Below are 14,810 nucleotides of genomic sequence, written 5' to 3' on the forward strand. Positions count from 1 at the left end.
TTTCCAGTTGATTTTTTTCTTTTTTTACAGTATCCACAGTAACATAGGAAAGTTTAATTCACAAGCAGTCGTCTTCAACTACAGCAGTGCTGATTTTTTTTTTTTTACAGCTATTGTCACAGCAATGGTTTTATACTACAAGTAATAAATACTCCTAAATGTGCATCATGGTAGTGTGATACAAACCGACACAGAGAGCCGAGACAGAGAGAGAGAATTCCTCTGCTGATAGCTGCAGTGAGTGAGAGCCTGGAGCAGTTTAGGGCAGCAATGGGTTCAGCTGCCATGTCCTTTTATCTGCATGATCATAGATCCCCAGTGTATCTATAGATGCTGTTGTGCTATCTAATGATCCCTGTCCCATCCATGGGCTCTTCGGGCCTTTGGCTCACCAGTCCCAGAAGACCATTTGTCTAAGTGGATAATCAGGTGGAAACAAAAGCGGAATGTTTTGCCTGCCCCGGAAGGAGGCTAGGTCATGATGTGCGTGGTGTGAATGCAGTGTGCCTGTGTTCCTGTCTGTGTATACAACTGTAACCTATATGAATAAAACAATATCAAAGATCACATTACATGTAGGATAGGTTCCATGCTGCAAATGCATTTATGGTCAAAATTAAGGCTCGCTCAACCCTGGGGGGAAATGTCTTCCAATCTCCCCTTTAAAACGGAGTGTGGTGTTCAATAATAACTGTTGCCAAAAGTGTCTCCTGGATTTATTTAGCACTGGGGAGGCAGGCCTTGGGACCTCTGGTAGTGATGTAAGTAAATGCAATATCAGTGTTACGCATTTTCTGTGTGAATGCAACTGCATGCATGACCTTGTGTGTTCTCCTGATTCTTACACTACACTGGAAAGGCTACTGCCATAATAAGCTTTTTGTTGCCTATTAAAATTATTACACGCCTTCTTCATTACATATTTTTTTCCCCCAAAGTCCCATACCAAAGCATTGCTATAATTGCAACTTAGGCTGGCATTGGGGGAAACTGTGCACCATAGCCAGAGATGCTTGTTTCCTTGGTAACCAGGTTCTCTTGAATTTCTCAGTGCTTATGGTTCTACACAGAGCCATATCTGGTTATACCCTTCTAGAGCTCTCCAGCCATCTGTAATAGGGATTCTATTGATTATTTGTTTAGGTAGACCAAATAGCCCCACAGCTTGTTTTATTATACTACACACAATAAACGTTTTTAGCCTGCTATAATGAATTAATTTAATAACAAAACAATTATATCAGTATGATATCTGTGTAATTATCATTATCCCTCAACGAATTAACCCGATTGATTGAGAGAATATCTTTTGGTGCTGGACATGAAAATGGTCAATATGAGCTACACAATCTGTAGGCCCACAATGTAGCATAAAATGACAGTTTAATTTTAGACCTTTAGAACTATGTAGGAGCAGGAATAGGCTAACCATCATCTGATACATTCTGTATTGTTTTTTGTAACTTTAAAATTATTTGTAGTCCTACATTATTATACAACATTATATCCTACTAAAACGTTACTGTAGCCTATACAGGCTTTTTAGGCTAAAAGTCGCATATAGTTTAAAACATTGACAATATCTATTTTTTGTATTACTATATTAGTCAACCCGTCCTCCAAATCCATATAAAACATCCCCTCACAGTTGTAGATGTTTAGTTGCATTAATTCAAATGTTGCCAGAGCGTTCAAGTAGAACGCGAAAGCGATGTCAAGCGGAATGAGTGGTGGGTACGCGCGTCGCGGCGCGGGCACGATTTCAGGACCAAGGACAGCCGCTCGCGCTGAGCATCAGGTCATTGGATCCTCAGCAAAGCAGAACCTCGGACGGGAGTCGTGACAAGGAGACATGCGTCTCTCAAAGACAAAGGAAACACAAGCTCTCCCAAAACTGTTTGTAGGCCAATAATATATATATATATTTTTGTTGCGTCAATGAAAATCAACAGGATTTACCCACCACAAAGCAAATGTGTTATTGTCTTTTTTATGGAAGTGTAAGGCAGGTTTAGAGATCAGCTGGAGAAAAAACTAATGATGCACATTCCTCGACAGGGCGGACTAATGTAATTGCATTCCACTGGTATTGCTGTTAGCACAGGGTCGAGAGGACGCGTGATCCATGCGGATCGGTTAGCTGGGCTGGCTACGACGCACATCCACTCAACAGGAGACTCGGTCTGGCAGCTGTGTCGATGTCAAAATGCGTGTATTTCTGCTTGCGTTTTTCATCTCCTGCTCCTGTGCGGGTGGTGGATGTGAACCTAAGATTGTCAATATCGGAGCGGTCCTGAGCCAGAAGAGATATGAACAGGTGTTCAAGGACGCCGTCACCCAGGCAAACACTCTGTATGGGAAAGATAAGTTCAAGATGAACGCCATCTCTGTCACTCATAAACCCAATGCAATTCAGATGGCGCTCTCCGTCTGCGAGGACCTCATCTCGAACCAGGTAAGCAATATAATTTCAGCCTTTGTATGATGGAAGTATAGCTCTCACAGTGTTTTGATACCCATGTTTACTACTCATTCATGAAACCCCCTATGGGGAGACACAAGTCAGTGTGCAACGTCAACATCTGGGTGCGAGGATGGCTGCTTGAGGCTTGAGTGGTTTGTTAAAATTACATTGATAAAGAGAGAGAGAGAGAGACTTGGGCCATGTTTATTTTGCTTTACAGTAAGTAGGATGTTTGTCTGGCTGAGCCTGTGTGTTGAAAAGAGGAGCATAAACACATTGTTGTTAAAGAGTAAAGTTGCTAGAGATTGATAAAAAATCATAAACCGTTTCAATTGTTGCAGTTTATTCCCTGGGGAGACTGGGAGAAATGTTCCAATTATCTCTCCTTCCTCCCAAAGTGCGCATTTGTTCACTTCACTTTACTGATTTGAAAGGAAATAACTGTTACAGTGTAAAAAAAAACCTCTTTAGATGAGAGGTTTTCTCAATTGAAAAAAACGACATTTTTTAAACCAAACATATGATTCAATGCCAACAATGCCAAACCCATATTTCAAGTTGCAACCTATTTCTTTCAACACTCAACTTACTTTTCCCCTTTGGTTAATCTGAATAAATAACATAAATACAAACTAATATAAACTCAGCAAAAAAAGAAACGTCCTCTCACTGTCAACTGCGTTTATTTTCAGCAAACTTAACATGTGTAAATATTTGTATGAACAAGACAAGATTCAACAACTGAGACAAACTGAACAAGTTCCACAGACATGTAACTAACAAAAATTGAATAATGTGTCCCTGAACAAAGGGGGGGTCAAAATCAAAAAGTAACAGTCAGTATCTGGTGTGGCCACCAGCTGCATTAAGTACTGCAGTGCATCTCCTTTTCATGGACTGCACCAGATTTGCCAGTTCTTGCTGTGAGATGTTAACCCACTCTTCCACCAAGGCACCTGCAAGTTCCCGGACATTTCTGGGGGGAATGGCCCTAGCCCTCACCCTCCGATCCAACAGGTCCCAGACGTGTTCAATGGGATTGAGATCTGGGCTCTTCGCTCTTCGCAGAACACTGCCATTCCTGTCTTGCAGGAAACTGTGCACAGAACGAGCAGTATGGCTGGTGGCATTGTCATGCTGGAGGGTCATGTCAGGATGAGCCTGCAGGAAGGGTACCACATGAGGGAGGAGGGTGTCTTCCCTGTAAAGCACAGTGTTGAGCTTGCCTGCAATGACAACCAGCTCAGTCCGATGATGCTGTGACACACCGCCCCAGACCGTGATGGACCCTCCACCTCCAAATCGATCCCGCTCAAGAGTATAGGCCTCGGTGAAATGCTCATTCCTTTGACAATAAACGCGAATCCGACTATCACCCCTGGTGAAACAAAACCGTGACTCATAAGTGAAGAGCACTTTTTGCCCAGTCCTGTCTGGTCAAGTGACGGTAGGTTTGTGCCAGTTGGCGACGTTGTTGCCGGTGATGTCTGGTGAGGACCTGCCTTACAACAGGCCTACAAGCCCTCAGTCCAGCCTATTGCGGACAGTCCGAGCACTGATGTAGGGATTGTGCGTTCCTCGTGTAACTCTGGCAGTCGTTGTTGCCATCCTGTACCTGTCCCGCAGGTGTGATGTTCGAATGTACCGATCCTGTGCAGATGTTGTTACACGTGGTCTGCCACTGCGAGGGCGATCAGCTGTCCGTCATGTCTCCCTGTAGCGCTGTTTTAGGCATCTTACAGTACGGACATTGCAATTTATTGCCCTGGCCGCACCTGCAGTCCTCATGCCTCCTTGCAGCATGCCTAAGGCACGTTCACGCAGATGAGCAGGGACCCAGGGCATCTTTCTTTTTGTGTTTTTCAGAGTCAGTAGAAAGGCCTCTTTAGTGTCCTAAGTTTTCATAACTGAGACCTTAATTGCCTACCGTCTGTAAGCTGTTAGTGTCTTAACGACCGTTCCACAAGTGCATGTTCATTAATTGTTTATGGTTCATTGAACAAGCATGGGAAACAGTGTTTAAACCCTTTACAATGAAGATCTGTGAAGTTATTTGGATTTTTACAAATTATCTTTGAAAGACAGGGTCCTGAAAAAGGGACTTTTCTTTTTTTGTGAGTTACAACCCATTTACAACCCATTTTTTCATTTTGTACCAAGTAGATTTTTGACTTTGAAATTACCTATCCAAATTTCTTCAATTAGGTTACAAGCAATTAAATCAATTTCATGTTAATCAAGATACTATATTAAGTTGGTTCCATAACATGAAATAATGATTCCAAACACATTCACATAAACTGTTTTCAATATTGTAATTAAATGGTGACCATCTCATCAATGGAAACCTTTCCAGACTTTTTAGTATCACAGTTATTTTATTTTACCTTCATTTAACTAGGCAAGTCAGTTAAGAACAAATTCTTATTTACAATGACGACCTAGGAACGGTGTGTTAACTGCCTTGGTTCTGGACAGATTTTTACCTTGTCAGCTCGGGGATTCGATCTAGCAACACTTTTGGTTACTGGCTCAACGCTCTAACCACTAGGCTACCTGCCGCCCCAATCTTTTTATGCAGATATCTTTTAAGATTCAGTGCTGGTAGTGAACATATACAGTAATCATACATTTTTTAAAATTAAAATAAAAAATACACATTACCTGGAATGACATTCACTCTCACGGGTATCCCAAAGAACAAGCTCTTCTGATAGGCTGCCACCGCTACATTGTGCCCACCGCTATGCAATGTGAATGCGCATGTGGTGTTGAAAGCAATTTAGAAGCTTTCATTAAGTACAAAAATCACATTGATCTGCCACATTCATTATTTGATTTCAAACAAATTCAATAGAATAGGTTGACTGAACCAAAGATTAACTTTGGATCATACCAATCAGAAAAAGCACCTCAGTGAGAAATATGGTGGAAACTCTGTGACCGTGCCTCCACCAATCCAATTATTTTATATTTGTGGGAAGTTCTGAACGAGTGCACACTTAGATATTATTGGGATTGGGTTTCTAGATCTTGAGTAACTTGAATGACTATCATTCCTTTTTTAATTCCCATTCCCATTTACCATCGTTTCACATTAACCTATAGCCTTTAAATCATTTACTTTGTCAATATGACAACAACAACTGTATGCATTAGGCTGCTTATGAATTGAAATAACATTGACGTGCTCCAATTCTTGATTAACCTGCATTTATTCAACAAGACATAGCCTACTCAGCCTAATTGCAAGGCTATTTTTGCAGTAGGCTAAGCCTCGAGTAGCCTTGGCATTTGGAACTTATACAATCCATTAGGGTGATCGTGATAGATATTAAAAAGCCTCTCCTTTATTCAATTTGTGAATGAGTAAGCATTAGGCTTCAGCTGCCATGTTCAATAGTCTAGCTGGCCAGAGAACAGATTTTTGATCGATTCCCTAAAAACACGCCACTTCTATAAGTTACTTTTTCATAGCAGGTTAGGAGAACTTACGCAGCAGGTTAGGATAATTAATGTAGCAGGTTAGGAGAATAAGGTTGAGGTTAGGGTTAGCTAAAATGCTCTCATAACCTGCTACGAAAAGTCCCTTCAAGTCATAGCTGTATCGAAGTGTTTTTAGGGAGTCCCGGTTTTTGATGGGAATGCACACCAGTGGATTAACCAAAACAAACACAAGGGCTGTGATTTTAACATAGTGGCTTATTCAATGGAGGATAAACCCCAGACCTTTTATCTTGAATGACAGGACAACATCGGTGCAAGGTTGAATAAAAGTGGTGCTAGATAACCTGAGCTAATGGCATTGCTTTGAACCTCTGTGGAGAGGCCATGTCATGTCTTCCAAAGGAAAATTAGGCCAACATGGCGTCAGTAGGCACACGGGTTGGCAGCTGCTTTGTTGCTGTGAGTAAAGCACGGGTAGTCGGGTAGGGCAGCATTATACAGTGATGTAGAGGAAGATTATAGCCCACTCGCCAAAGTGACAGCACAGATTATAATGCCAGTGGTGACGCGCGTGCGGGCGCACACATGACAGACATACACAGGCGCACATGCGCATGCTGTCTCTCTCGCTTTCTCAAAACAAATTATCTTTCTCTCTCTCTAATATACGCGCTCAAAGAGCATCAACAAGAGATTTCTCTATAGGCCTATTTATTCCATATTCAAGAGACATGTTTTGTGATGCACTTGGGTTCATGCATTATGCAATTTATATGGGTCAGCTTACTGTGTGATAACAAAATGTCCCCGTAGGCCTACTTTATCTACACTCTTCTCAGTTACTTACTTAAAATGTGCAAATATTTCACTGGGTCACTGACATTAATTAGCCTACTGATGAAGTTCACCTGAACAGATGTAGAATTGCAGTAAATCAGCTCCAAAAATCAGCTTCAAAAGCTGCCTTTGCGTCATGTGTTCTGATGTACATGGTCATGTGTGTGTGTGTGTATGCTGATGTAGAAAGATATGATTCTCCTGTATTATTCATTATCTCTGGGCACACATGTCAAGTACATATCCTGTATCTGTTTGTATCTTATGATTCCTATTCTGTACACAGGTGTATGCCATTCTGGTGAGCCACCCGCCTCAGTCGAATGACCATCTGACCCCCACACCCGTGTCCTACACTGCAGGGTTCTACCGTATCCCTGTGGTTGGGCTCACCACCCGCATGTCCATCTATTCGGACAAGGTGAGAAACGCACACACACGGACAAACCCATAGACACACACACAATGTGATCTTTTATATGTTGTTTTATTTATATCTACAATCAGACTAGTGGTAGTGTGGTTAACAGACAGATATCCCAGTGCTTAACCACTTCACTCAGCAGGGTGGGGTCTCTATATGCTACATGGGATAATTTTATTAGTCACATATTGAAATTCCAGCTCCACTCGAATCTGTCTGTCATAGTTATTCACTGTCATTTTTCTTTCACTGTCATTTTTCTCCCGTGATGTTGTTTTTGTATGCACTTTCGAATATGTGGATTTTCTCAGGCCTACTCTGACATATTTTCCCACGAGAAATACATTAGAGCAAAACATCAAAGGTCTATTAATGCTTTAAAGCAATGCTTGAAGCTGCTGCTTTTAGAATTAAGTGACAGCACAGGTCCTCAACATGGTAAATCGTTGTTTTAACCAACACAAAATCCACACGTTGGGCTCTGTGTTGCCTCCGTTGAGCTAACCTGTTCAATCAATCAATCAAATGTATTTATAAAGCCCTTTTTACATCAGCCAATGTCACAAAGTGCAATACAGAAACCCAGCCTAAAACCGCAAACAGCAAGCAATGCAGATGTAGAAGCACAGTGGCTAGGAAAATCTCCCTAGAAAGGAAGGTTACCTAGGAAGAAACCTAGAGAGGAACCATGCTCTGAGGGGTGGCCAGTTCTCTTCCGGCTGTGCCGGGTGGAGATTATAACAGTGCATGGCCAAGATGTTCAAATGTTCATAGATGACCAGCAGGGTCAAATAATAATAATCACAGTGGTTGTAGAGGGTGCAACAGGTCAGCACATCAGGAGTAAATGTCAGTTGGCTTTTCATAGCCGAGCATTCAGAATTCGAGAGAGTAGGTGAAGTAGAGAGAGAGAGAGAATCGAAAACAGCAGGTCTGGGACAAGGTAACACGTCCGGTGAACAGGTCAGGGTTTTATAGCCGCAGGCAGAACTGTTTAAACTGGAGCAGCAGCACGACCAGGTGGACTGGGTCCCAGGGCTCAGTTCCTGCGGGAGGGAGAGGGAGAGAGAGAATTAGAGGGAGCATACTTAAATTCACACAGGACACCGGATAAGACAGGAGAAATACTCCAGACATAACAGACTGACCCTAGCCCCCCGACACATAAACTATTGCAGCATAAATACTGGAGGCTGAGACAGGAGGGGTTGTGAGACACTGTTCCCTCTACTGTGTATCTTTCCTCCAGAGCATCCACCTGTCTTTCTTGCGTACCGTGCCCCCCTACTCCCACCAAGCCCAGGTGTGGTTCGACATGATGAGAGAGTTCCGCTGGAACCACATCATTCTGATAGTGAGCGACGACCACGAGGGCCGCGCTGCCCAGAAGAGGCTGGAGACCCTGTTGGAGGAGAGGGAGACCAAGGTGAGACTGCCGGGCCCAGAAGCCATGTTTAACAACACTGTCTGTCTATCTGTCTGTCTGTCCGTCTGTCTGTGCGTCTGTACTCTTGTGTGTCGAACTTGCATTCAGTATCACAAAGGTCCTCTATGTACTGTTTGTAATAATTTTTATTTTCTGTTACGCGAGCACATTTTTTTCCCATTTGTAACATTGGCTAACATTTTTTTAATGCTAGAGGCATCAACAGAGTGCTAAGTGGCTATCTGGCAAAACTCTGTATTTTCCACTCATTTCACATTACTTTTACCATAGTCAAAATGTGTCCATCCACAACAGGAGCGCAATGAGGGACCTAACCTGGGGCTACGCAAAAAATCGAGGATTTTCACATAGTTCAATTAGCTACTAGATCTTCTTCCAACAGTTTCTTGGTTTCCGTTAAATTGTGCCCAAGTCTTGGAATAAATGTGGACAATTTTTTGCTGAGGTAGGATAACTATGGTTTTCATCCATAATTCAGAATTTTTGGAGGTATACATTTTTTATGCAAGAATGGCGTTTGTGTTCGCATTTAGTGCTATAGAAGCTGAAAAGCTCTACTTCTTGTATGTTATTTAACGGTATCTGAATTTCCAGTCTTTGTTGTGTAGCATTGTGTGCAGTCTGCATTTGAAAGAATGGAACTTTTCCTGTTTGTTAGTTAAAATTGGGTTGCTTGTCTATCTGCCCACAACAAAATGGAAATAGACCTGATGGGGGAAACATTTATAGTAGCTCCTCACCACAGTGAGGTGTAGTTACCCTAAAAAAATGCCCAGAGAAGCGTCAAAACTATGTAGCATTATAGCAGGTATGACTTTGCTGTTTTTGTTTAAGAGTATTTTTGCGTTTCTTTGTGTTTGGAATCCCGTCATTGGAATTTGCATTGATTGCTTAAGGAATGTGATTGTTTGAGGGATGTACATTTTTACTTTTGTTAGGCCTTGGTTGCTCTTTTTGTGTCGAATGATTGTGGGTTATTTACTGTATATTTGGAGAGAAATCTTATGTTGAAAATTATTTTACCAGGTATGCTGACTGAGAACACATTCTATTTTACAGCAACGATCTGGGGAATAGTGGTGGAGTGGTGGGGGGATGAATGAGCCAATTGGAAACTGGGGATAAATAGGTGGCCATGATGGTATGAGGGCTAGATTGGGAATTTAGAATTGCTGATTTTGTTTCCTTTGGTATAAAAAAACCTGTATATTTAATCCCGATATCAATCTATATTAACTATCTAATCTAATCTAATCAACTATCTTATCCAGTTATAGTTACATAACATAGCATTATGAAACTTGCAATTTTAGGATCTCCTGGTAAATGAGACTTTGGTTGTGGCCACTGTACAGTTTTATATTTGCCTATTTTTAAGCCAACATTATTTCTTATTAATACCTTAATAATTTTTTATGTCATTAGTCTCTGCGCGAACCAGGAAGTTCCGTGGCAGAAATAAGCTAAAGAGTGTTCGGAAACCCGGTGTAAACCAGTGACGCCTCACAAGACGTCAAACCAATCAAATTCCTTGCTTTGGCACAGCTCCAAATATGCTTGCCTGATTAGTGCCGTAAGAGCAACAGTGAGGAGAAAAAACATCACCAAAACAAGGACTGTTATAGCAGCAAAGGGTGGACCAACTCCATATTAATGCCCACGACGAGCAGATGTCCACATACTTTTGGCAATGTAGAGTACCTTAATAAAAAATTACTCAAGTAAAAGTGAAAGTCACCTGGTAAAGTACTACTAAAAGTCTAAAAGTATTTGATTTTAAATATACTTAAGTATCAAAAGTGAAATGTAATTGTTAAAATATACTTAAGTATCAAAAGTAAAAGTACTGTATAAATAATTTCAAATTACTTATATTAAGCAAACCAGGTGGCACAATTTTCTATTTTTTATTTATTTATCGATAGCCAGGAGGACACTCCAACACTCAGACATAATTTACAAATGAAGCATTTGTGTTTAGTGAGTCCACCAGATCAGAGGCAGTAGGGATGACCAGAGTTGTTCTCTTGATAAGTGTGTGAATTTGACCATTTTCCTGTCCTGTTAAGCATTCAAAATGTAACAAATACTTTTGGGTGTCAGTGAAAATGTATGTAAAAAGTAAAAAAAAATCTTTAGTGAAGTAAAAGTTGTAAACAATATAAATAGTAAAGTAAAGTACAGATACCACAAAAAAACGACGTAAGTAGTTTTAAGTATTTTTACTTAAGTACTTTAAACCACTGCATAGGTAGGCCTACACATATAACCCATGGCATATAGGATATACCCTTTGTCTCTTGGGACATTGATTGGGACATTTCTCTTCATCTGCAAAGAGGCTTTCACAGCTTTCCATATCTGAGGACAGAAAATATCACAAAGAATCATGCTTCATTATACTCAAATTTGACAGCACTAAATATTATTTTGCTATTATCTCTCTGTCCTCAGAGTTTTCCCCTCTAGGGACTAGAAATAGAGAATATTTTCATAATGTCCTACAACAAAATGACCTGGCCTATCCACTAGCATGCACTCTTACTTTATTTGTGTGACGGGGGTGGCTTCTATCACTGTAATTGTCTACATAATTTCCAATCCCCCATATATATATTTTGTAAATATATATTATTTTAAATATATATATACAGTTGAAGTTGGAAGTTTACATACACCTTAGCCAAATACATTTAAACTCAGTTTTTCACAATTCCGGTTTGTAGGCCTCCTTGCTCGCACGCGCATTTTCAGTTCTGCCCACAAATTTTCTATAGAATTGAGGTCAGGGCTTTGTGATGGCCACTCCAATACCTTGACTTTGTTGTTCTTAAGCCATTTTGCCACAACTTTGGAAGTATGCTTGGGGTCATTGTCCATTTGGAAGACCCATTTGCGACCAAGCTTGAACTTCCTGACTTATGTTGCTTCAATATATCCACATAATTTCGTTGTTCATGATGCCATCTATTTTGTGAAGTGCACCAGTCCCTCCTGCCTCAAAGCACCCCCACAACATGATGCTGCCACCCCCGTGCTTCACGGTTGGGATGGTGTTCTTCGGCTTGCAAGCCAACCCCCTTTTTCCTCCAAACATAACGATGTTCATTATGGCCAAACAGTTCTATTTTTGTTTCATCAGACCAGAGGACATTTCTCCAAAAAGTATGTTCTTTGTCCCCATGTGCAGTTGCAAACCGTAGTCTGGCTTTATTATGGCGGTTTTGGAGCAGTGGCTTCTTCCTTGCTGAGCGGCCTTTCAGGTTATATCGATATAGGACTTGTTTTACTGTGGATATAGATACTTATGTACCTGTTTCCTCCAGCATCTTCACAAGGTCCTTTGCTGTTGTTCTGGGATTGATTTGCACTGATTTTCTCCAAAGTACATACGGCTGCGTGGTCCCATGCTGTTTATACTTGCGTACTATTGTTAGTACAGATGAACGTGGTACCTTCAGGCATTTGGAAATTGCTCCCAAGGATGAACCAGACCTGTGGAGGTCTACAATTTTTTTCTGAGGTCTTGGCTGATTTCTTTTGATTTTCCCATGATGTCAAGCAAAGAGGCACTGAGTTTGAAGGTAGGCCTTGAAATACATCCACAGATACACCTCCAATTGCCTCAAATGATGTCAATTAGCCTAACAGAAGCTTCTAAAGCCATGACATAATTTTCTGGAATTTTCCAAGCTGTTTAAAGGCATAGTCAACTTAGTGTATGTAAATGTATGACCCACTGGAATTGTGATACAGTGAATTATAAGTTAAATAATCTGTCTGTAAACAATTGTTGGAAAAATTACTTGTGTCATGCACAAAGTAGATGTCCTAACTGACTTGCCAAAACTATAGTTTGTTAACAAGAAATGTGTGGAGTGGTTGAAAAATGAGTTTTAATGACTCCAACCTAAGTGTATGTAAACTTCCGACTTCAACTACATACAGTATCAGTCAATAGTTTGGACATACCTACTCATTCAATGGGTTTTCTTTATTTTCTACATTATAGAATAATAGTGATGACATTAAAACTATGTAATAACACATATGGAATCATTTAGTAACCCAAAAAGTGTTAAACAAATCAAAATGTATTTTATTTTTGAGATTCTTCAAAGTAGCAACCCTTTGCCTTGATGACAGCTTTGCATACTCTTGGCATTGTCTTAACCAGCTTCATGAGGTAGTCACCTGGCATGCATTTCAATTAACAAGTGTGCCTTGTTTAAAGTTAATTTGTCAAATTTATTTCCTTCTTAATGCATTTGAGCCAATCCGTTGTGTTGTGACAAGATAGGGGTGGTATACAGAAGATAGCCCTATTTGGTAAAAGACCAAGTCCATATTATGGCAAGAACAGCTCAAATAAGCAAAGAGAAACAACAGTCCATCATTACTTTAAGACATGAAGGTCAGTCAATGCGGAACATTTCAAGAACTTTGAAAGTTTCTTCAAGTGCAGTCGCAAACACCATCAAGCGCTATGATGAAAAACCCTTGAATGAGTTGGTGTGTCCAACATTTTGACTGCTAATGTATATCTCACTAGGTCAGGACTTTTAAGCCTCCATGTTGTATATCCACTAGTTCTAATATATCCATAATATTCGTAATTTGCTTAAGTGCATGAGGGTGATAGTTTGTAGTGTGATTTCCTCTACTGTCAATTGAGGTACTTAAAACCCACCATAATAATTGAGTCATGTATTGCCTGTAAGATTGATAAATTATTATATATATTTTTAAATATAATTATTTGGACAATATAGATTAATAAGCCAAATCTGTTTATGGTCCAATAGCATATTTAAAAGGATCCACTTTCCTTGCGGATCTGTTTGAACAGTTTGCACATTTGGATCAAAATTATTGTTTATTAATATCATTACTCCTTTTGAGTTTCTTTGCCCATGGGAGAAATATATTTTGCCCTCCTAGTTCTTTTTCCATACAATTTTGTCTAAAGGTGTAGAATGAGTTTTCTGTAAACGATAGATATTATATTCCTTCTCTTTTAGCAATGAAAAGACTGATCGTCCTTTCTAATGATCTGCTAAGCCATTACAATTATAACTAGCTATACTTATTTCACCACTTACCATAATGAGATACAATTTTTGATTATACAGTACTTACCATAATACATGTTTGTAAACTTAGCATTAAGGAGTACCATGATAATTGAGTGTCCGTAAAGCTGTACCATGATATTTGCACTGTTAAGAAGAAGTAAACCTCTAATTGTCCTCCAATATTCCACCCGCTAAAACTTCCCCCCATCCCAAGTTTGGTTGTCGTTCCAGTGATTGGCTGATCATCCCTGTACACATGGATACTAGGGCCTTTAAGACATAGGGGCCCATCCTTTAAAAAGAGCACCTGGTGCCACCTACAGTACAGAACCAGAACTCATCACACTTTTCCAATCAAACAAAACACACAGGCACACCATCTTCCTACACACCAGCACTCCCCTCATATATACTGTACACCCGTACATTGCCACATACTGTGCCTTTTATGTCCTCTGTTTGTAATGTTTTTATTTTTTTACCTTGTTGATTCAAATCAAATTTTATTAGTCACATGCGCTGAATACAACAGTGAAATGCTTACTTACAAGCCCCTAACCAACAATGCAGTTTAAAAAGAAATAAAAGTAACAAGTAGTTAAAGAGCAGCAGTAAAATAACAATAGCGAGACTATATACAGGGGGTCAATGTGTGGGGGCACCAGTTAGTTGGGGTAATTGAGGTATTATGTACAATTATTAAAGTGACTGTGCATAGATAATAACAGAGTAGGAGCAGCGTAGAAGAGTGGGGGGGGGGGGGGGGGGGGGGCAATGCAAATAGTCTGGGTAGCCATTTGATTAGAGGTTCAAGAGTCTTATGGCTTGGGGGTAGAAGCTGTTTAGAAGCCTCTTGGACCTAGACTTGGCGCTTCAATACCGTTTGGCGTGACGTAGCAGAGAGAACAGTCTATGACTAGGGTGGCTGGAGTCTTTGACAATTTTTAGGGCCTTCCTCTGACACCGCCTGGTATAGAGGTCCTGGATGGCAGGAAGCTTGGCCCCAGTGATGTTCTGGGCCGTACGCACAACCGTACGCACTGCCTTGCGGTCGGAAGCCGAGCAGTTGCCACACCAGGCAGTGATGTAACCAGTCAGGATGCTCTCGATGGTGCA

The 14,810-nt window shown here is 40.6% G+C and overlaps 1 protein-coding gene across 3 annotated transcripts in view; it reads left to right on the forward strand.

The window, feature by feature from the left end:
• Nucleotides 1-2,206: 2,206 nt before the first annotated feature.
• The window catches only part of grin1b (glutamate receptor, ionotropic, N-methyl D-aspartate 1b), a 51,802-nt gene continuing 39,198 nt past the window's right edge, over nt 2,207-14,810 (forward strand). For all 3 annotated transcript variants that reach the window (XM_039003512.1, XM_039003520.1, XM_039003527.1), the window contains exons 1-3: nt 2,207-2,455; nt 7,035-7,169; nt 8,422-8,598. In XM_039003512.1, coding sequence (XP_038859440.1) covers nt 2,207-2,455; nt 7,035-7,169; nt 8,422-8,598 — 561 coding nt within the window. The remainder of the gene's footprint in view (nt 2,456-7,034; nt 7,170-8,421; nt 8,599-14,810) is intronic.

This window comes from Salvelinus namaycush, chromosome 1 (genome assembly GCF_016432855.1).
Source record: "Salvelinus namaycush isolate Seneca chromosome 1, SaNama_1.0, whole genome shotgun sequence".
NCBI classification, from domain to species: Eukaryota; Metazoa; Chordata; class Actinopteri; order Salmoniformes; family Salmonidae; genus Salvelinus; species Salvelinus namaycush.